The sequence below is a fragment of the Ailuropoda melanoleuca genome, chromosome 20, assembly GCF_002007445.2.
Source record: "Ailuropoda melanoleuca isolate Jingjing chromosome 20, ASM200744v2, whole genome shotgun sequence".
Lineage (NCBI taxonomy): Eukaryota > Metazoa > Chordata > Mammalia > Carnivora > Ursidae > Ailuropoda > Ailuropoda melanoleuca.
Genome location: NC_048237.1, coordinates 9,510,023 through 9,534,300, shown reverse-complemented (window position 1 = coordinate 9,534,300; position 24,278 = coordinate 9,510,023). Strand labels below are relative to the sequence as shown.

The window sequence follows — 24,278 nt, the reverse complement described above, 5'->3', positions numbered from 1 at the left end:
TAAAAATAAATAAATAGGGGCGCCTGGGTGGCACAGCGGTTAAGCATCTGCCTTCGGCTCAGGGCGTGATCCCGGCGTTGTGGGATCGAGCCCCACATCAGGCTCCTCCGCTATGAGCCTGCTTCTTCCTCTCCCACTCCCCCTGCTTGTGTTCCCACTCTCGCTGGCTGTCTCTATCTCTGTCAAATAAATAAATAAAATCTTTAAAAAATAAATAAATAAATAGGAAAGTTAAGTTTCTAATTTCCTGCTATCCCAAATATGATACTTGTTTAAGATGTCAGACCCTTTTTCTTTTGGCTGTATATTTACATTTCTAGAGAAAAAAAAATGTTTTTAACCAAAGTATCTGTATTTAATAACAGCAGCTGAATATTTCAAAGCATTTTCTTGTCATTGTGCTTAGCTTTGTGTTTTAACGGCTTAAAAGAAACTCTTTTATAGCATGAGATCGCCCTAAGATTAGAAATAGGTTTTTCATATTTTATTTATGTACATAGATTAAATTGTCTTTAAGTCATTTAGTTTTCTCTATTTTGACTATAGGATTCTAAGAGTAAGAAAACTTTTTGTTCGTAATTTTAAAGCACTAAAATGTTCATAAAGTTCGAGAATGTCAAGATAATGTTATACAGACAGAACTATGATTGATCTTGTGCATTTGTTATATGTGCTTTCTTTGAAACATTTTGCACCCAAATGCAAAGAGTGAGTTATTTCATTCACCTGAACATTGTTCTACCCTTGACAATATATTGCAGTCACTTGGACAACTTTTTAAAATGTAGATTCTGATTTAGTAGTTTGGTATGCATGTATGTTGGGTATTGAAATTTTCAAAAACTCCTTAGGTAATTCTGACATGCAGCCACGGTTGAGAACCACTGCTGTAAATGCTGTAAAATGATGTGGGTTGATGGAGAGAGAGGAAAAGCATAGTTCTAGAAATTTCCACCATGTACACCCTCTCTGAAAGCATACAATAAATCAGCATTTTCGGATGTTATATCTTGCTGTTTACTCAGTTAGCTATATATTTTTAATTTATCTAGACCGAAAACTTTGTTTCAGTATCTAATTTCATTCCAAACTAGTAATTGTATGTTATAATCAATGCTACTTAGGCATACCAATTCAGTATTACTAAAAACAAGTCCTCTCCATCTNGTATATTTTTAATTTATCTAGACCGAAAACTTTCAGTATCTAATTTCATTCCAAACTAATAATTGTATGTTATAATCAATGCTACTTAGGCATACCAATTCAGTATTACTAAAAACAAGTCCTCTCCATCTTCCTGGAGATTGAGAATGTTTTATTGAGATCTTTGTCAGCATTTGGGCATAAAGGGTGAAGAAAAAATAGGGAGCTCTTGCAGTTCTGTGTACAGGTCAAGTTTTATTACAATGTAAAAAAATTCTTTATGTATTTTTAGTACTTTCAGCATGATATAGTCCCACTGCTAACAAATGATTAAGATATGATCTAATAATGACATTTTAGGTTTTTAAAACCTGTGACCCTGACCATATGCTTATCCTTAATTTCTCTTTGTCATCTTTACCCTCCATAGTCTTCTCTGTAGGAAGTTCTTGAAACAAAGTTCCTTAAATATGGTCTTGAAAAACAAAAAATTTTATGTATGATATATTTATCATGTTGTTCATAACAACAATTAGAAGTGGCCTAAATGTCCCATACAAGGAAATAGGTTAAATGAAGTATTATATTGCCAGACTATATTATACTAATAGCTATTTAAAATTATTTCAGTATCATACTTAATAAGATGGGAATAATGTTGAGGGGGAAAAGTATTTTAATAAAGTATACAATGTGATCCCAGTTTTCTAAAAGTAATACCCATATGTCTGTGTGGGGAAGACTAGAACAAATTTGCCAAAATGGTAATGGCGGCTCTTTCTAGATGATGGGATAAGGGATGAATTTTATTTTTCTTCATTTGCATTCCTCAATTTTTCAAACTTACTCTGATGAACAGATTAACCTTGAAATAAGGAAGTACATATTTAAATAAATAGAGTACTTAGGATTACATGGTGGTTTCCCCAAAATATTTAGTGCTTCACCATGTTTATTACATTCTTTGAGCTGATTTTATATATACTCCTTTCCCCAACTCATATCATATACACATAGCCTCATACCTTCCTTTTTTTCTAACTTCATCCACAGTTGGATTTCTTAAAGTACAGTGCCCATATCTGTCTATTCTGTTTATCTTTTTGTTTTGTTTTCAGTTTTGGTTTTTTTTTTTTTTTTAAGTAGGCTCCACGCAGGGCTTGAACTCCCAACCCTGAGATCAAGACATGTGCTGAGATCAGCAAGATTGAACCACCCAGGGGCCAGCCCCTCTATTCTGTTTTGTTAACGAAATTGCTATTTGGAGAACTCTATTTAGGCCTTGTTACCTCAGTGGAGTGATACATTTCTGATTAAGGGCTCAGGATATATTATTGTAAGTACATGAGAGTTGGGTAAAAGTACATGCATATGCCATCTTCAGGGAGTCATGCTGAATGGCAAGTAGCAGGCTTTTTTTTTTTTTTAACTCATTGGATGTAGTTGGGCTTTATGATTTTTCAGCAAACACATTTGACTGCCTACTACATGCCAAACACAGATACTAGAGATGAAGATAAATTATAAGGTCCTATGCCTGCCATCAAGGTAGGTCACAACTGAAAAAATAATATTTTACTTTTCCTGATATAGAGGGAGAGAAGGGAGAAGTTTTTAAGTATAGGGCTTAGAAACAGTGTTTTTAAACCTTGGAAAAATTAGTGGGCAAGACAGGGTGGTTTATTTTATGGTTACATATTTTTAATCTGAACATAACGATTTAGAAGCCCTGTGCTGCTTCTATGTGGAATCTAAACAAACAAACAAATAGAACAAAACACACTCTAAATACTGAGAACAAACTGATGGTTGCCACAGGGAGGGGGATGGCAGAATGGGCGAAATAGGGAAAAGGAATTAAGAGACGTGAACTTCCAGTTATAGAATAAATAAGTCATGTGGATGAAAAGTACAGCATAGGGAATATAGTCAGTAATATTGTAATAACTTTGTATGATGACAAACCGGACTTATTATGGTGGTTACTTCATAATGTATATAACTGTCAAATCACTATGTTATATGCCTGAAACTGATACATCATATGTCAACTATACTTCAATTTAAAAACAGTGAATTAATTAATTAATTAATTAAATGAAAGCTCTGTGCAGTAAGGACATGTAAAACAATTCACAGAAGCTACGTAAATAGCTAATGGATACATTCAATCCCAGACCAAAAATAATGTCTATATCCGTCATAGTTAGAATTGTGAAAATTAGAAAATTTCTCTCTCCGTCAGTAGAATGATTGAGCAAATTGTAATACATGGGCACAGTAAAATTTGGCTTCATGAAAGTTACCAAAGATTAAGAATGATTTGAAAGGTTCTTAGGAGGTAATGTTAAGTGAGAAACACAAGAGTTAAAATTACATTAATATACTGTGTGATCCTAAGTACATTTTAAAGTATAGCTGGAAGTTCAAAGAGCTGTGCTGATTCTCATTATAGACATAAGTTGGTGCTACCTTTCAGATGAAGCAATGTAGTATTATTAAGAACAAAAAAGTTACAAGTAACTTTTAAGATATCCTTTGTTTAGGGGTGCCCGCCTGGCTCAGTCAGTAGGACATGTGACTCTTGACCTCAAGGTTGTGAGTTGAGCCCCATATTAGGCATAGAATTACTTAAAAAAGAAGACATAGAGTTACTTAGAAAAGGAGAAAAAAATAAGATATCCTTTGTTTAGAAAATAGTTATTGAGATAGAATTTGTCCAGGTAAGTATTTATTAAGTGATAACTTTTGTGGGTTTTTTATTCACATAATAATGCTTCTCACCCACCCAGAATGACACAAAATCAAAATGTTTTTGTATTTTTTATGATATATTTTCTTTTCCTAAAATGTTTTAGTATGTTCAGCAATAGTTTATTTCATTTTAGCTGTTTAGTGCAACAAAACAGATTAACAGTGTATACTCAGTGATGCCCTTTGGATTACTTTATCTTTATTAACAAATTCACTGTCTTATATTTGCTTTTAAATCTTCTTTCTGATTTTAGGCTTTTTGTACTGGAACAGCTTTTGGACAGTATAAAGCACACAAAAGGAGCTCGTCAACAAATAGTTCAGTTACATGTTGTTTCTTCACTCTCTAGTTTCTTGAAGGTAATTTTTTTTTTTAATTCGGGTGTTCACTTAATTTTTTTTTCTAACATATGGCCAACTAAGTAGGTTGGAGGAAGGTGTTTTTAAAGAACTGCTGCTTTTTTCTCTTCCCTTTTTTCCTAATCTAATGAAAATGTTTCAGGATTTGTNTCTTCCCTTTTTTCCTAATATAATGAAAATGTTTCAGGATTTGTAATTCCCCTTTTACTTTTTCTATCTAAAACTTGTTAGTCAGAAATTAAACCTAAAGTCTTTAAACCTAAAGTCTTGGCTTACGACCATGCTTTAACCTACTCAGCCTAATGTCCTATACCAGAGGTTGGCAGACGATGGCCTACGGGCCAAATCTGGCTTATTGTTGCCTTTATGGCTTGTTGTTTCTAACTAAATATAATACACTTCATTGGTTATTTTATGGAAATTTCTTTTGATGTTCTTTTGAATGCATATATACTATAGTGACAATTACCATATTGTTTGCCTGGAGGTTTAAACTTCTAAAGAACTTTCTGTGAAAAATCAAATTATTTTTGGGTGTTCAGTGTTTATTTGTGTGCCTGTGCGTGCGTGTGTGTGTGTGTGTGTGTGTGTGTGTGTAAGTAGTAATCCAAGTATGAGCGTATTTGCTTAACCAGAATATTCATTCCAAACTGGATTAGAAAATTTACTACAGGGGCGCCTGGATGGCTCAGTCTGTTAAGCTTCTGACTCTTCATTTCGGCTCAGGTATGATCCTCAGGGTCATGAGATCAAGCTCTGAGTCAGGCTCCACATTTGGCAGGGAGTCTCCCTGAGGTTCTCTCTCCCTCCACCTTTGCCCCTCACCTCAGTTGCATTCACTCTCAGGCTCTCTTTTTCTCTAAAATAAATAATTTTTTTTAAAAAAAGGAAAAGGAAATTTACTACAATTGTAAGTTTGGATTATTTTTTACATATTTAGTATTTAGCTGGCTCCAAGGGAAATTTGGGTCCAGAAGAAGTGAGAAGACCTGCCCTAGCGTTGGTGATGGGAGCCCTAGAAAGTCCCAACCCCCTCTTGAGATGTGCAGCTGCAGAGGCATGGGCTAGATTAGCCCAAGTTGTTGATGATGGAGCTTTTACTGCTGCATTAGCTCAAGTTAGCTTTGACAAGTAAGTGAATTTCTTATTTAATATTCATAGACAGTGTGTCAAAACTGGGTATAGCTTGTTGATTTTTTTGGAACTAGTGAAACTTCATTCTGGGAATTAACTGAGAAAACAATTGATAAACACAGATAGCTTTCAAATGAAGGGTCAGCTCATCTTGAAACAAAACTATTACTATTTTGGCTTCAGTTTTTATATAAGAAGAGAAAGATTACTAATACATGAGTGGTACAATGGCTATCAGTGAAATGGACTCTGGGAATAAGACATTTATGGAGTTTCATCATATAAAATATAGATAATAGGTAGTAATAACAATCTGCTGCAAAGAGTAAAGGCTGTAGGCTGTCATGATCAGGAAGCATAAACTATGTTTTCATTTTTGCCAGCTCTGAGGTCATGAGCAGAGAGTAAACCTCTCAGCTAATTTTCTTGTTTCCTTTTTTTTTTTTAGCATTTTAAAATTTTAATTCAATTAATTAACATTTAATGTATTATTGGTTTCAGAGGTACAGGTCTGTGATTCATCAGTCTTACATAATACTCAGTGCTCATTATATGCCCTCCTTAATGTCCATCACCCAGTTACCCCATCCTCCCACCTCCCTCCCCTCCAGCAAACCTTAGTTTGTTTCCTGTGATTAAGAGTCTCTTAAGGTTTGTCTCTCTCTCCGGTTTCAGCTCGTTGTATTTTTTCTCTCTTCCCCTGTGATCCTCTGTTTTGTTTCTTAAATTCCATGTATCAGTGAGATCATATGATAATTATCTTTCTCTGATTGTCTTATTTCATTCAGCATAATACCTACTGTCTACTTCCATCCAGGTCATTCTAATGGCAAGGTTTCATATTTTTTTGATGGCTCCGTAATATTCCAGTGTGTGTGTGTGTACCACATCTTTATCCATTCATCTGTCAATGGACATCTGGGCTCTTTCCATAGTTTGGCTATTGTGGACATTGCTGCTATAAACATTGGGGTGTGGGTGCCCCTTTGGATCACTACGTTTGTATCTTTGGGGTAAATATCCTCTATTTCAAATAGAAGGTTGTTAATACTACCCTGTATGCTTAACAGTATTAAGGCAAATGAGATAATAAATGTGAAAGTAATATGAAAGAATAAAACAACCACAAATACAAGTTCATGGTTATATTAGTAATATATGTATATAAAGTTATATTTGTAGTAGTGGTAGTAGTAGTAATGCAAGTAGCACTTTGATCTTCCAGTTTACTAAATACGTGTGACTGATGTGGTTAAGAGCTTGAAGTCTGGGGGTGCCTGGCTGGCTCAGTTGGTAGAGTATGCAACTCTTGATATCAGGGTTGTAAGTTCAAGCCCCACGTTAAGTGTAGAGATTATAAATAAATAAACTTTAAAAAAAAGAGAGCTTGAAGTCCAGAGTCAGATTACTAAATTTGGTTCATATCCCATTCTTCCACTTAATAGTTGGTTACTTTGTAAGAGTTATTTGGCTATCATTTTGTCCTCCTTATCTGTAAAACGGAACTGATAATAGTACAAATCTCAAGGTTGTTGGGAGGATTAAAAGACTAAATGTAAAACACTTAAATTAGAACAGAATGTGTAAGAAACCTCCTAATAAATGTTTATTTATCTTACTATATTTAACTTTAAAATCAGAGTTCTTGAGTTGAAACCCTCTTTGTATGGAATTAAAGTATCTCAGGATTGTGAGTTTTTAAAATGTAATTTAATGACGCTCTCAACAAAGTAGATATGGAAGGAACATACCTCAGCATTAAAAAGACCATATATGACAAGCCCATAGCTATCACACTCAGTGGTGAAAAGCTAAAAGGTTTTCCTCTAAGATCAGGGGGAAAAAAGGATGCCCACTCTCTCCACTTTTATTCACCTTGGTTTTGGAAGTCTTAGCCATGCATTTAGACAAGAAAAAGAAATAAAGGACATCCAGATGAGAAAGGAAGAGGCAAAACTGTCACTCTTTGTAGATGACATAATATAAAATTAGAAAATCCTAAAGACTCCACCAAAAAAACTATTAGAATTAAATGAATTCAGTAAAGTCACAGGATACAAAATTAACATACAGAAATCAGTTTCTATACATTAATAACAAGCTGTCAGAGAAATTAAGGAGGGGCGTCTGGGTGGCTCAGTTGTTAAACATCTGCCTTCGGCACAGGGCGTCATCCCAGGGTCCTGGGATAGAGCCCCACATCGGGCTCCCTGCTCCACTGGGAGCCTGCTTCTTCCTCTCCCACTCCCCCTGCTTGTGTTCCCTCTCTCGCTGGCTGTCTCTCTCTCTCTGTCAAATAAATAAATAAAATCGAAAGAAGGAAGGAAGGGAGGGAGGGAGGAGGGAAGGAAGGAAGGAAGGAAGGAAGGAAGGAAGGAAGGAAGGGAGGGAAATTAAGGAAACAATCCCAATCACTATTGTCAATAAGAGTAAAATACCTAAGAATCAATCACCAAGAAAGTAAACAGCCTGCACACTGAAAATATTAAGACATTGTTGAAAGAAATTGAAGGTGACACAAATAAATGGAAAGATATACCATGCTCCACAAGAATGGCATGCAAATTCATGAAGTGTTCCATATTTTGATACACACACACACACACACACACACACACCATGCTCATGAATTGTAAGATTTAATACTGTTAAAATATCCATACTACCCAGGGGCGCCTGGGTGGCACAGCGGTTAAGCATCTGCCTTCGGCCCAGGGCATGATCCCAGCGTTATGGGATCGAGCCCCACGTCAGGCTCCTCTGCTATGAGCCTGCTTCTTCCTCTCCCACTCCCCCTGCTTATGTTCCCTCTCTCGCTGGCTGTCTCTGTCTCTGTTGAATAAATGAATAAAATCTTAAAAAAAAAAAATCCATACTACCCAAAGCAATCTACAGATTCACTGTAATCCCCATCAAAATACCAATGACATTTTTCACAGTGCTAGAACAAAAAAATCCCTGAAATTTGTATGGAACCACAAAAGATCCCAAATAGCCAAAGCAGTCTTAGAACAAAGCTGGAGGTATGCTGATTTCAAACTATATTACAAAGCGATCGTAATTAAAACAGTATGTTACTGGCATAAAAACAAACACAGATCAGTGTGTTAGAGAGCCCAGAAATAAACCCACACATATCTAGTCAGTTAATTTGACAAAGGAGTCAAGGATGTATAATGGGAGAGAAATGGGCTACTGGCTGGCTCAGTCAGTAGAGCATGCAACTCTTGTTGTGGGGCCATAAGTTCGAGCCCCATCTTGGTCATAGTTACTTTAAAAACAAACAAAACAATGAGGGAAAACAGTTTGTTTAATAATTGTGTTGGGGAAACAAGACAGCTACACACAAAAAAACTGAAACTGAACCACTATCTTACACTATACAAAAATAAATTCTGAGTGGATGAAAGACTTGAAGTAAGACCAGAAACCATAAAACTCCCAGAAGAAAACATAGGCAGTAAATTCTTTGACATTAATCTTAGCAGTAATATTTAGGGGGAAGGACGTCAGGCTCCTCAGGCAATGGCAACAAAAGCTGAAACAAATAAATAGAATTACATCAAACTAAAAACCTTTTGTACAGGCCACCTGGGTGGCTCCGTTAAGCGTCTGCCTTCGGCTCAGGTCATGATCCCAGAGTCTTGGGATTGAGTCCTGCATCAGGATCCCTGCTCAAGGGGAGTCTGCTTCTCCCTCTCCCTCTGCCTGCCACTCCCATTGCTTGTGCTCTCTCTCAGTCTCTCAAATAAATAAATAAAATCTTGTAAAAAAATAAAAATAAAAAGCTTTTGTACAATGAAGGAAACCATTCACAAAACAAAAAGGCAACCTATGAATGGTGGAAGAAATTTGCAAATCATATATGTGATAAGGGGTTAATATCCAAAATATATAAAGAACTTAAACAACTTAATGTCAAAAACCTGATTTTAGGGGCGCCTGGGTAGCGGCAGTTGTTAAGCGTCTGCCTTTGGCTCAGGGCGTGATTCCGGTGTTCTGGGATGGAGTCCCACATCGGTCTCCTGCGCTGGGAGCCTGCTTCCCTCTCCCACTCCCCTGCTGTGTTCCCTCTCTCGCTGGCTGTCTCTCTGTCAAATAAATAAATTAAATCTTTAAAAAAAAAAACAAAAACCTGATTTTAAATAAATGGGCAGAGGACCAAATAGACATTTTTCCAAAGAAGACACACAGGTGGCCAACAGGCACGTGAAGAGCTTCTCCACTTCATTAATCATGGAAATGCAAATCAAAACCACAGTGAGACATCACCTCACGCTTGTCTAATTGGCTAGTATCCAAAAGACAGTAGCAAGTGTTGAGTAGGATGTGGAGAAAAAAATTCCCACCATACACTGTTGGTGATAATATAAATTGGTGCGGCCACTATGGAAAATAGTGTGGCGGTTCCTCAAAAAATATAAAATACAGTCCAGCAGTTCCACTGCTGAGTATTCATTCAAAGGAAATGAAAACATTCATTAAAAGAGATATATGCATTCCTGTGTTCATTGCAGCATTATTTACAATACCCAAAATATGGAAGCAACCTGTGTCTATTAATAAATGAATGGTTAAAGAAGATGTGTGTAATATTAGCCATAAAAAAGAAGGAAATCTTGCCATTTGTGACAACATGGGTGGACCTAGAGGGTATTATGCTCAGTGAAATAAGAGAGAAAGACAAATACCATGTGATTTCACTTATATGTGAAAAGAAATGAATGAACAAACTAACTCATCGATAGAAGAAATAAACTGTTGGTTGCCACAGAGGAGAGGGGGGTGTAAAGCAGGTGAAGGGAATTAAGAGATCCAGACTTCCAGTTATAAAATAAATAAGTCATGGGATGTAATGTATAACATAAAATATAGTGAATAATATTGCAGAAACTTTGTATGATAACAGATGGTAACTAGACTTATTGTGGAGAGTATTTCATAATGTATAAAAATACCAAATCACTATGATGTATGCCTGAAACTAACAGGAATATTGTGTGTTGGTTATACTTCAACTTGTAAAAAGTAACTTAACAATAAAGTAATAATGCTTGTCTTACAAATTTAGTGTATCTCTGAAAAACAATGAAATTATTCATACTTAATCGTTAATAATGTGAAGACAATTTTATTTAAAATGTTTTTCTTTTTAGGTCATTTCAGAATTTTTTTATCAGTAAGCAGTAAATATATTTTTGAATTTTGCAGCTATTTATACAAAATGTTTTGCCTGACTGACAGTGTACATGCATTAGTTTTGTTCAGTGATTATTATTTATTTCCATAATTATAGACTGAAATCAGCAAGGGATGTGGTTACCAGAACAGGATACTCATTGGCTTTGGGATCCCTGCATAGATATTTAGGAGGAATAAGTTCTTCTCAACATTTGAATGCTTGTGTTGGAATCCTTTATACTTTGTCTCAGGACAGTACTTCTCCTGATGTGCAGGTAAATACCCCATGTGATATATTCTTGAAATTCATGATTTGTATATAATGCAGATTGTTTTCATAGACTATTAGTAATTCATAAATAATCCCCCCCGATAAATATCCAAACCATTGTTAACCTTGATGGTTTTTGAAATTCCAATCTCACTATCTTTACTTCACACTCAGAGTTTCTAAAGTCAAATTCAGTATCTTTTTCTGAAAATCGATCTTCCTTCCATCTTAATAATAACAGTTACTATTTTGGAGAGCTTAATAGGTACCAAGGATTGTTTTATATTGTTCTACAACATTTATATATTTAAGCCTCACAGCAGTCTAGGCTGTATATTCCCCTTGTACAAAAAGAAAACTGGAACTTATAGAAACTAAGTAACTTGCTCACAGCTGAAAGCTAAGCTAGTTAATCATGGCATCAGTTCAAGAACACAAGTCATGAACTCTAAACCCATGTTCTTAACCCATTTACTGTATTATTGTACACATCTTACCCATTTCAGTTAAAATCCTCATTCTCTTGATATCTTAATCAAATCTTGAATGATTATTACTATTCCTGCTCTTCTTCTCCCCTTATCTCTGCCTTCCTTGTGTGTTCCTAATTACAATAGTAATATTTTTAGGTTCTTTTCAGCACACCCTAGATGTGAAGACCCCTTTGTTTTCCTGAAAGACTTTAATCTTGCCACTTCCCTTCCAAAAATCTGGGGAAACTGCTTATTGCTTCCTAAATCACCTCATTCAAGTCCTGTCAACTGACCCAGGAACCTTGTCAATTATTACCCCAAAGTACTGGCTTATAGATGATCTGCATATTTTCATCCTACATGTGCCTTTCTCATATCTGCACTTATATTTTTCCTATTGTTCTTTTCCCTTACTATTCCTATCTCATAATCCAAATTTTCTAGTGTTCTGAGATCCAGTTTAACTACATTCTCGTCAAATTTCAGCATCCCTAATCCACAGTTAACTCTCATTCTTTGGATTACCGTATTACAAATAGTCTCCACCTCATCATCATCCAATAGTTGACTGAGTTAACCTCTACGGTGTTCTATTCTTTCATCCTCCTTTATTATTCCACTTTTGCTTTTATTTATTGTATTTCTCTTCTTCCCCTTTAAGAAGTCTTTTGTGAATATACATACTATTATATCAAATACTTTTTTGTTGATTAAATGCTTTTAGTGGCTTCCACTGTCATCAAATCTGGCTCTTCTTGATTACTGTTGTCTCTTAACAGTGTATTTTTGTAGCATTCGAAGTACTATAAGCTTTCTTCGGTAAGGGGGTAAAACTTTCTCAGTTTCCTAAAGGGAGAACTTTTTATGTACTTAAAACATACATAGAAGTAGAATATACTCTAAGGACCCTATTATACCTATCATCTGACTGCATTGGTTATCAGTACATAACCGCTTGTTTCATTCATTCATTCTTTTGTTCATTCATTCATTGGTGGCTTAAACAACAGAAATTTATTTTCTCATGGTTCTGGAGGCTAGAATTCCAAGAACAAAGTGTCGGCCAGTTTGATTTCTTCTGAGCCCTCTTTGCTTGGCTTTCAGGTGGTCACCTTCTCATTCTGTCTTCACATGGTCTTTCCTATATGCTTATGCATCTAGAGTGTCAGTCTGTCCAGATTTTCTCTTCTTAGGACACCAGTCACATTGGGTTAGGGCTCACCCTAAGAGCCTCATTTTAACTTCTTTAAAGACCCTATCTCCAAAGACAGCCCCATCCTGAGGTACTGGGAGAGGCTTGTTAATTTAAACCAGAGTTGACAAACGTATTTTATTAAGAGCCACATAGTAAATTGTGTACAGTTTACACGTCATACAGTCTCTGTCAGCTGCACAATTCTGCCATTGTAGCAGTAAAGCAGCCATAAATATGTTCAATAAATGAGCATGACTGTGTTTCAGTAAAGCTTTATTTATAAAAACATGTGGCAGGTCAGATCTGGCTCAAAGGCATTTCATTTGTTTAATAAAGGAATATTTATATATAGAATATATACTTACTTTGTACCTAAACTTATTTTTATATGTTTATGAAAGTGCACTTGTCTTAAGTGTGCATCTCTGTGAATAAAGTATACAAACTAAATACACCATGTAACCAGCACCTAGATCAAGGAATAGAACATTATCAATACCCCAAACACTCTCCTCATGTTCTCTTCTAGTTACTACCTGTCCCACCAAGGATAACCACTATCCTAATTTGCAACATCATATATTAGTTTTGCCTGCTTTTATACTTTATATCAATGGAATCATATGGTATGTACTCTTTTATGTCTGGCTTTCTTCAACATTATGTTCAAGAGATTGTCCATATTACTGCATGTAATTGTAGATTTTGTTGAATATTTATTTATTTTGAATCTTTTAAAAACTGGGATTTTTGTTCACATAGATTAAACAAGAAACAATTTTCAACAAACTAGATTCAGTTCAGGCTGTTAGCTAAAGAACCAAACATAGGCTTGGAATTCCTAGTGCGGAGATTTCACTTTACCATTCTAAAGTAGATGATTGTCTTTCGTTGTTTTTTACTGAATATGTGAAGAGAAATCTTTCCTTAAACTTATCTTATGTTCCTCTTTCTCTTTATGTTCTCTGTTTCTCTTTCCAGGTTAGCAGTAGCACACAAATTACTTTACTTTGCTGTTACTTTATCACTTGCTTCAACAAAGAACAGTTCATTGTGTTTTATGTTTCTTAATGCTGCTGTAGCATTTTAAATTGTTTTTCTCTGTCTTCACAGACCTGGGCGCTACATTCGCTATCATTGATAATTGATTCTGCTGGCCCACTCTATCATATGCATGTGGAACCTACCCTTTCTCTTATTATAATGTTATTGTTAAATGTGCCTCCTACTCATGCTGAAGTTCACCAAAGTCTTGGTCGCTGTTTGAATGCACTTATTACTACATTGGGTCCAGAGCTACAGGGTATGCATAGCTCATTTTGTGAAGTTTTACATTAAAAATGTACATAAAAAAAATGAATTCTTTTCTTACTACTGACTCAAATACTTGTCAGTGAAGTGCAGTTTAGCACAATGTTCTATGCAAATCCATGGGCAGAATGTTAAGAGTCATCTTGGGAAGATTTTGACTCCTGAATGTTGACATAGTAGAAAATAACATAGAAATGAGGAAACTTAATGTAAGCTCCACCACGACTTAACTGGGTGACCTTTGGAAAATCCTTGGTCTTCGGTTTCCTTCTCTATCAAATGAGGGAAAAGTTGAAAAGCCTTTGTGATTGACACATAGTAGGTGATCATATATTTTGTAAAATGCCATTCAGTGTGATTTCTCTTACCTTGAAAAGACAAGGAGTACCATATTTAGAAAGATTAGATATATTTTTGAAATGCTTCCCTTAACAATTGAGTTGATAGACATTAAGTGGAATAGTTTAATGAACTCATCTCTTCTAAGAAGTGACTAAGTCCCAAAGCTCAGATAATCTGATCTGTTCAAATGCAAAGTCTATGATTTTAATATTTGAAAGCAACTCAACTAATACAAGCAGGGCTAAGTTCATTAGCCATTTCTAATTCTACTTTTTATGAGAATTTTATATAACCTAGTCTTAGGTTCTTGTTTGCCTAATAATTTATGTTGACATAAATTTTTCAGAGTAAGAATAACTAACATAACCTAAAAATCTGTCATCTGGATTATCCCTGCTTTTGTAGAAGAAATTTACTTCACAGATCCTGAAGTTTAAAATCGGTATAAAAATAATTTTTAAACCTAGTAATATACGCTTAAAGAGGAATGGTTTCATAGACCAATTATTCATAGCTCTCTGCTTTCATTTTAGGTAATAGTACTTCCATTTCCACCTTAAGGACTTCCTGTCTTTTGGGTTGTGCAGTGATGCAAGATAACCCAGACTGCCTTGTTCAAGCTCAGGCCATTTCTTGTCTTCAGCAGCTTCATATGTTTGCTCCAAGACATGTCAACCTGTCTAGCTTGGTCAGCTGCCTCTGTGTGAGTATAAAATTATCAGTGAGTTCTTAGTTTTTATTCATTGGAAACTTAGGTTTATTTTAATTCTTCTCTAGTCTGTGTACAATAGCTATTTTCTCTCAGTTCTAGTCTTCTTCAGGGGGTAGGGTCAACTTTTGTATAATCACATTTTAAACCTCTCATATATTGATTCATTTTTCTTCTCAATGTTGAACTTAACATTTGGAATATTTATTCATTAGTCAATAAACATATATAGGGTGCTTATATGTCCCAGATACTGTATAAATGCCATAGGACATGGAAAAATTTATGTGATGTCTTTGTTTTTTCCTTCCTTTTTTCCACATAATTACATATAAAGTTCTCTCCACCCCAGATGGGCAAATAACATTTTTCCTTAATATTCTAGTGGCATATCCATCAATATCTGGCTTTTAATAATATGTTTAATAAATATGGCAAGATGAATGCTAAAAGTTCTGGTGAAGTAGTTCATACTTGTCAGTGGTTTTAAGATTTACCTTGAGTATCACCAGTTGCTATCTGGACTTGCCTCAGAAATTGAGTTACATTTGGAATTAAAACAACACCATTGCTCTTAAACGTTTTCTGCCCCTAGAATGTCCACAACACACTTCCATTAGTAACATGACAGTTGAGAATCATTACTTTAGACTTTTCATTTATAAGCTTGAGGTAGGATATGTAGCATTTCAGACCTTGAAAGAACCTCAAATGTCATTAAATCCAACCTTCCTGATAAAAAAGATAAATCAAGGACCAAAAAGTCAAATAATTTGCCCAAGGTAACATACCTAGGTATAGTGCTAGCTCTAAGTCTAGAATCCAGGTTTCTCAACTTGTTGTTCAGTCCCCATTTCTTTATTTCTTAGTGACTTTATACTTACGGTTAGCTCTTAATCTCTGTTCTACCACCTCCCAGCTTTGTGGCCTTAGGGAAGTCCCACAGCCTCTTCCAGCCTTAGCTACCTTGTCTGTAGAACACAAGGATTACACACGATGCCACCTGTAAAGGTACATGTCCCAGGCACTTAATAACCAACCATTCAATGCATAGTAGTTCTTATTTTCTTAACATACAACTTATACATATATTAATCTTTATAGTGATTTTCACAGAGTTATGTAAGACTCTTAAGAAGAGGATGCAACTGACTTTTCTGATAGAAACTTGTTTCCTGTCTGGGTTAAACATGTATTGGAGAAAATAACACTAACTGAAAAAAGGATTTTACCTTTACCTTCCTTTTCCCTAGGAATATTACTCTTTCTGTTCCAAGAACCATCACCAAAATCAGTTACTGAAAAATAGCCACTGCTTTGCAAGTTGATCAAACTTTGACTCTCCATTATACTGCCCTCTTTTTTTCTTAAATGATAGCAGAAATTGTCCATTGGCAGCCTTTTGAAATTTGTTTAACTGATGCATGAATTCATTTACTAAGTTTATTGAGAAAGAAAAAGAAAAACTTACTACTAATTCTTGATGAATTAGATCTGATCAAATTTGTTACTCTTTTTTTTCCCCCCTAGATTGAGAAAAGTTACATATAAAGAAGAATAGAGACCACTATCAGATTTTTGTTTTAGGAACATTCAGAGCAATTAAGAAAACCAAAATTAACGATTAAGAGGTCTTATTTATGTTACTGTTATTTAAGCTGTAAAGTGATTCTTTCTTATACAGAAATCATTTAAAAATTGCTGTCACTATAGTTTGTTAATTTTGTCTTAATTTTTTTGGTAAGCTTTTATTCTGAATTTATTAGATTGAATTCATTATATTTTAGAGTATTCCCTGTAGTAAGAAAATTGCTTTTGGTTTCCTTTTTAACAGCTTTATGATCAGATTTTCTTTTGTACAGAGAATTTAATTATGTAGCAGGAAATGTTTTCATACTAATTGAAACTCCCTGAATATTCAGGATACATTTCATCATTAGGAAAGAATCTTTACTAGAAAGAGTTTTCTTTTAACTGCATGCTGTTTAACTTCCATTCTGAACTTGGTCTTAGCTACGCCAGCAATTTTGAGTACTCTCAGTTTTAAAAGTTGGCTTCCAAGAATAAAAAATCTATAATTAACTTGTGATGAAGTAAACCATTAACTTTGTCCCTTGCTGGACACCTGTTCATGTGAATGCAATCCAGATCACTCCTTTAACACTCATGTCTACTTGATCTGGCTTTTGTTCTTGAGGCTTAATGAGAGATTCCAGAGGAAAACTTAATTACACAAATGTACATTTTTAAGTTATTGAATATTTTATATCTTTACATCTTGAGTTGACTGTTTCCAAGATCTTAGCTCAACTCACATTTTAAAGTTGGAAAATGAAGTAATTGTGGCATATTTTTAAGCTGAAGCTAAGCCAATTTGAGTGATAGCTCTATCAATATTTATATTTTAATGCTTAGCTGACTGTTGTCAAAGTCATCCTAGTATTTATCTTTTGGTTTTGTCATGACCGGTCTGTCATTTGTTTTTGTGCAGGAGATCTTGTTGGATAATTCTGTGTTGGTAGGTCCCTGACCCTCAATTCCTAACTTTTTTTGAGGTTTGCAGTGCTGTTTCCTTGTGTCGTTTTTTTGGTTGTAGATGTTCTTGTTTTCCCCTGCATCTCTTTGTTTAAGCTAACCATTAATGCAAAGTCCAGTATTTGTAGCATGTTACATGGTGTTTATTTAATACCACTGTAAACAAATCCTCCCTAACCTTCTCCAGCTGGTGCACTCACTCCTTGCACTTAATTTTGCATCATTTTGATTTATATATTCATTTCAGAAAGGAATCGTAATTATGGTTTGACTCGTTTCTATATTTTGCCTGCTTGGTTTGTTTGCCTTAACTCACTCTATTCCTCTTCCCGATATAAATGCTGGAGAATGACATGGAGATACTAAGTGTTCCATTTTGCTTTGTGTGACTGCCTTCAGTCTTTTTTCTACCAAACGAGTAAAGAGTACTTTTAAGCATGCTTTCTCTAAAAGAGTGTTTGACCAGCCTGAATAAACGCTGCACCTGCCTTGTATTATATGCTTGTAAAACTCCAGTGAAAATAACTAGTAGATTCATTAATTTTTCTTTAAAATTGCCTTGTAGAATGCTTTTTTTTGTCATCGTTGTAAAATACAGCTGTAATTTTGGGCATGAATAAATTTAATCTTTTCTCATTTTAACTCCTCTCTCATCCTATGTACTAGTTTCTAACAATGGTTCTCTAATGTGACTGGAATGACATTAACTTGAGACTTTGTGAATGGCATTCCTCTTTCCACTTTTGAGTTCATGATATGACTTGAGGGTATAATAGAATATATTTATAAAGCAGTTCCCATTCATATGTTTCACTGATGATGCATTCACAAATCTTTTCTGTCTTTTGGCTTCTGATAAAATTTAGGGTTTCACTCTCTTTGCATGTATTTCTTATATATCAAAAACCAGCTATCACCACCTACTCTTTTTCTCCGAATTTATCCTCTGCTCTTTTCAACAAACTCACCTACTTCAGTCCTTTCTCACATACACCAGATCTAAATAAAGATCACTGTAAGAACTATGCTGTTTCTTCTCACATTTTGCTTGGAAAATCAGTAGTGTAAGACACATATTCATTATCATAAACCACACAAAACTGGTGTTTACTTTCATAATTAGAAAAAAACGAATTTCAAAAACTCTATACTTTATTCTACTTATGAATCACTGAGTAAGAATTTGTGTCCAGAACCTTTGACTTGTTTTAATTGTTCATTTAAGGTATATCACAATCATAATCATTTACTTCATTAGATACAACCTGTTGAGATTTACACTGTTCAGATACTTCTAAGTAAAAAGAATATGTATTGAGTCTGTCATTTTGAGCAAAAATATTCTATATCTCTAAAATATGTACACATCTATGTACATATATGCACATCCGTATATAAGTAGATATATATATATACACACATATATATATATGTAAAATTTGTTGTCTATAATGTGTGTCTCTATAGAGTGTTTTTGGTGAATATGTTTTCTGAGTAAAACTCTTTTCTGCCTTTATTTGAAAATGCATTTGCTTACTCTGTATGGCATATGAATAAAATACTATTGATAGAGACTGTTAATAATAGTTAATGATAACTAACATTTATTGAGCACTCACTATTTGCCAGGTGCTGTGCTAAGCCCTTTTGCATGTTTCTTTGTGTTACTTTTGCAACAGCCCTGTGATATGGGGTAGTGTTATTTCCATTTTACAAATAAGGAAACTAAGGCACGGAGAGGTTAAATAATTTGCCCAAGGTTACACAGCTAGTAAGTGGTTGATCTGGGACTCTAACTGAGGCAGTTTGACTCGAGCCTCCCTTTTAACCAGTATGCTATACTGCTTATATGGATTTATATAAATTTCTATTTAGATAATCATAAAACATTATAATGTTGCATGAGCGCAAATGTATGAGATACAAATAAATTTTCAATTGTATTTCTTTTATCTCAAAACTATATTTACTCATATAAACTTTGTGTCTTCTAACACTCAAGAGGCTTCTGCTTGGATTCGTTTATGAATATTGGCATAATCAAGTACACGTGCTACTCCTTAAGCTATGTCTAAGTTATAATAAAAAATATGTACTGGAATAGTTTGAAGAAGTTTCTGTGTATTTAATAAACTGCATCTAGCACAGTGATGGGCTAGACAGAATCAGGAAGGATCCAGTGAATGTCTATTAGACTTATTGTAAATGGTACCAAGAATTTCAGCTCTTTCATTTCCCAAATCGTATTTTTCAGGTGAATCTTTGTAGTCCCTATTTGCTATTGAGAAGAGCAGTACTGGCTTGTTTACGTCAGCTTGTACAGAGAGAAGCAGCTGAAGTTTCAGAACATGCTGTTATGCTTGCTAAGGATAGCAGAGACGAGTTGGCTCTAGGTAATTCTTTTTTATCAGTATTATCTCCAGCTCAAATGATTGTTTTAATCTTAAATCTTCTATATAAACATGAGTTTTTTAAATGAAATTTGAAAGTTAATACATTATGTCTTAAACCTGCTACAGGAGATAGTTGCTAACAGTTTCTGTTATTCCAACCATTGATGTTACTGGTTGAGAGCAATGGTTTTCAAAGTTACGCCCCTGAACTACCAGTATCCGCCTCACTGAGAACTTGTTAGAAATGCAGATGATTGGGCCCCATCACAAGTCTGCTTAACCAGAAATCTGGGATTGGAGCCTAGCGATCTGTTACCTGTTTTATAATCCGTGTTAATGAATTTGAGAGCCTCTCAAATTTTAGAGCAAGTTTTTTCACAACAATTAATTGAAGTTGGATTTAGCCTTTAGGTAATTTACCATAGGTGCCTTTCTTCCTCTGAAATCTCATTTAATAAAACTTATCATAGATGAGTCTTCTTCAGGTTAGAGGGTTTTTATGCCTCTTCTTTATTTTAGAGCTGAATTAAAGGATTTCTTAGCTGGTAAGATTTAAGTATGTATCTCTTTATTTTAAAATTATGTGTGTAACCCAGATATGCATACAAATTCAACCAGCCTACAAAAATAGTAACGGTGATAACTTACTCTTTTATGTATATAGTTTCCAAAGTGCTGTCACACTTTTAGAAGGTCTCAGACTTCACAAAGCTCTCCAGTATCTAAAGCTCTCAGAACAATGTGTTTTACACTCACGCTGTGCTCCTTAGTTTATTATATTAAGACTGTAACTCTGATTTGAGTTAATCAACATTGTTGAACTAGTATAGTAGTCATCAAACAGGTTGCAGAACTCATTTGAAAACAATTGATGACTTACCTTAACCAAAGAACTTTTAATCTTTTAATCATGTGAGATACTCTGCCCAAGTAACCTTCAGTTTATATTCACCACTGAAATTATCTGCATCTTTTGCTTTGGCTTTGATTGTGTAAACATGCAGGTATATGTTCCCAGAATTCTTGAATTCGCTATGTGAATAAAATACAATAAAGAATTTGTTTATATAATTCCCTTTTTAAAATTTTATAATTTTTCAAACTAATGGAGAGCTTGAAAGAAATGTGCAGTGAGCACATACATTCACCTACTTAGTATCTTTATGGCACTCATTTTATATATCTTCCTCTCTTTCCATATATACACAGATGCAAACCTTTTGCCAAACCATCTGAAAGCAGGGTGCAGACATCATGACAACTCACCCTAATACATAATATTCTGCATGACATCATTTCCACACTTAACAAAATCAACACTGATTTAGCAGTGATCATAAAATGTGCAGTTCTCACATGAAGTTCCCCAGTTATCCAAAAAATACCCTTTATGATTCCTTCCTACCCTCCCTCACTACTACCCAAATTTGGGATGCAGCCATGACTCAAACATTACATTGGTTGTTCTATCTCTTTAGACTCCTAATTGGAAACATTCCTGCTGCCTCCTTCTGATCTTTTTTTTTTTAATTGAAGTATAGTTAACACACAGTGTTAATTAGTTTCAGGTGTACAGCATCATGATTCAACAAGTTTATATATTCTTTGCTCACCACAAGTGTAGCTCTTATCTGTTACCATACCATGCTATTATAATACCACTGACATATTCCCTATGCTATACCTTTTATCCCAGTGATGCCTCCTTCTGGTCTTTAAAAGATAATTTCTCTTTCAAAATAGGGTAATAGTAGCATAATTTTTAGAATCTAAATGCTTTCAGGGGCTCCTGAGTGGCTCAGATGGTTAATCATCTGCCTTCAGCTCAGGTCATGATCCCAGGTCCTAGGATCGAGCCCCATTTCAGGCTCCCAGCTCAACGGGAGCTTCTCCCTTTCCCTCTGCCTCTCCCCCTGCTTGTGCTCTCTCTGTCTCTGTCTCTCTCTCAAATGAATAAATAAAAAAATCTTTAAAAAAAATAATCTAAATGCTTTCAGAAATGCTAAATATAGGGGCGCCTGGGTGGCACAGCGGTTAAGCGTCTGCCTTCGGCTCAGGGCGTGATCCCGGCGTTAGGGAATCGAGCCCCACCATCAGGCTCCTCTGCTGGGAGCCTGCTTCTTCCTCTCCCACTTCCTGCTTGTGTTCCCTCTCTCGCTGGCTGTCTCTATCTCTGTCAAATAAATAAATAAAAGATCTTAATAAAAAAAAAGAAATGTCAAATATAAGTTAAATTTTCAAGAGAAAATTTGTTTGTTCTTTTGGCATTTCCAGAATTAGAGGAAGTAGATGCTAGACCAAGGCTTATGTTTCTCCTTTGAGGTGCTTTATTATTTTGCAATGAGATATTTGCATGTAGTGTTTTAATGCAATATTATATTTGCATGTAGTGTTTTAATGACTTTTGAAAATGTGTGCTTCTCATATGGCAGTTTTGTTTTCTGTATTACTTAGATCATCGATTTTCTTCTTGTCAGATGCTAACATCAGAGAAGTGGGCCTTGAAGGGGCATTATTGACCTTACTAGATAAAGAGACGGATCAGAAGTTATGCCATGATATCAAAGAGACTTTAAATCATATGCTTACATCTATGGCAGTGGATAAGCTCTCCTTCTGGTTAAAGCTTTGTAAAGATGTACTTGCTGCATCAGCTGGTAAGTATTGGTGGTTACCATTTGAAATACAATTGAAAGTGAAAAGATTATATATAAAATTGTTTGCTGGTGACAGTTCATCAATTTTGTCTGAGTATTTGAATTATAATTGCTTGTTGCTTTTTTCAAATGAAGATTTTAGTGTTTACATCTAACACTTAAGCCTGTGGGGTTTTTTTATTCTTCTGATTATCTTTTATGACTTCCTGTATAAAACAAACTAAAAACTAGTTATTTATACTATAAAAGTGATGTCATGACTTTGAGCAGCCCCGTTGTTTGTTTTCGTACTTATAATTTTTTTAAAAAAGATTTTATTTATTTGACAGAGCATATGCAGGGGGAGCTGCAGAGGGAGAAGGAGCCCAATATGGGGCTTGATCCCAAGACCCCAGGATCATGACCTGAGTCGAAGGCAGATGCTTAACTGACTGAGCCACCCAGGCTCCCCCATATGTATAATATTTGAAGGACTGCATCAAATCAGCTTAATAGAAAAATCATCAAAAGTTGCAACATTTTGAGCAAGCGAGTTTCTATACACTCAATAATGTTGATTTCAAACAGGGTTAGAAAACTGTTATTTCCCTTTTGTCTTTGTCAGTGTAATTGTTAGTGAGAAAGTATATTAGAGTCTTTCAAATTTGTATCTTTGGAGTAAGAGAGAAAATAAATGAGATGAAGAAAGGAGACAGATCAGTTCTGTTCCAGGTACTATACATACTTTATCTGATTTAATCCTTTAACCATCCAATGAATAAGCAGTATTATTCCATTTTACACAAGAGAAAACAAGACTTGGAAAGGTTAGGTAATTTGCCCAAAGACACACACAGATGGATTCAGACCTTTCCCTACATTACTTTAAAATTCAGCTTCTGGGGTGCCTAGGTGGTTCAGTCAGTTAAGTGTGCCACTCTTAATTTCTGCTCAAGTCTGACCTCAGGGTTGTGAGATCGAGCCCCGCATCTGGCTCTGTGCTCAGCGCAGTTTGCTTGTCCCTCTCCCTCTGCTCCTCCCCCCCGCTCGTTCTCTCTCTTTCTCAAATAAATAAATAAAATCTTTAAAATAAAATAATAAAATCAAGCTTCGTATTTCAGTAGCTCTTAAACTCAGTTACTCAAGCCTTATAATTTAATTTGTTGTCTGAATTATGTGAAAGGAAAAATATTTAAAAAAAAAAACCAAAAACTTTTTTTTCCTTATATTCACCACTGTCTGCCTTGGTCCTGTTCCCTTCCAGTGATTTATATCCTCTTTCAACTACTATGTTCTACATGTTTACCTTTGTCAAAAGACTCTTCTATATCCACTAGTTGAGAACTTACAAGGACTTCTTTGAAAGAAAATCTATATGTGCCTTGATAGGTTGATTACACTTTTCTGGTGTCTCACCTATTTTTCTTTAATTTTATATTCATATTCCTTGAGCTTACTTGCTCAATTTTATTTCACCATTTGTTCTTTATCCTTTGTAGTTCAGCTGTATCCATTCTTAGGAAAACATGCATTTCAGTCTTTGTTGGCTTATTATCTTAGTCTTAAGACAGGACTTTGGCATAATTTTGTGACATCTTTGCTTTTATAACACATTTAAAATATATTGATATACAAGGTAATTTAAGAGAAAAAATGTTGCTTTTTTATAACATTAGTTCCATTTTAAGTCGAGTTAACCAGAGTTATTAAGTTAACAGTTAATACAAAGAGGAAATGGGGCACCTGGCCGGCTCAGTGTGTTGAGCATCCAACTCTTGATTTCGGTTCAGGTCATAATCTCAGGGTCCTGAGCTCCAGCCCTTCACTGGGCTCTGTGC

General features: G+C 35.0%; 1 protein-coding gene across 12 annotated transcripts in view; it reads left to right on the top strand.

Moving 5' to 3' along the window:
- HEATR5A (HEAT repeat containing 5A) overlaps positions 1-24,278 on the top strand; it is a 119,397-nt gene that overhangs the window by 62,877 nt on the left and 32,242 nt on the right. For 11 of the 12 annotated variants that reach the window (XM_034648514.1, XM_019798947.2, XM_019798948.2 and 8 more), the window contains 8 exons: positions 4,155-4,260; positions 5,201-5,391; positions 10,691-10,850; positions 13,628-13,817; positions 14,701-14,870; positions 17,368-17,394; positions 19,666-19,804; positions 22,282-22,461. In XM_034648514.1, coding sequence (XP_034504405.1) covers positions 4,155-4,260; positions 5,201-5,391; positions 10,691-10,850; positions 13,628-13,817; positions 14,701-14,870; positions 17,368-17,394; positions 19,666-19,804; positions 22,282-22,461 — 1,163 coding nt within the window. The remainder of the gene's footprint in view (positions 1-4,154; positions 4,261-5,200; positions 5,392-10,690; positions 10,851-13,627; positions 13,818-14,700; positions 14,871-17,367; positions 17,395-19,665; positions 19,805-22,281; positions 22,462-24,278) is intronic. The other variant, XM_002918513.4, reaches the window with a different exon arrangement.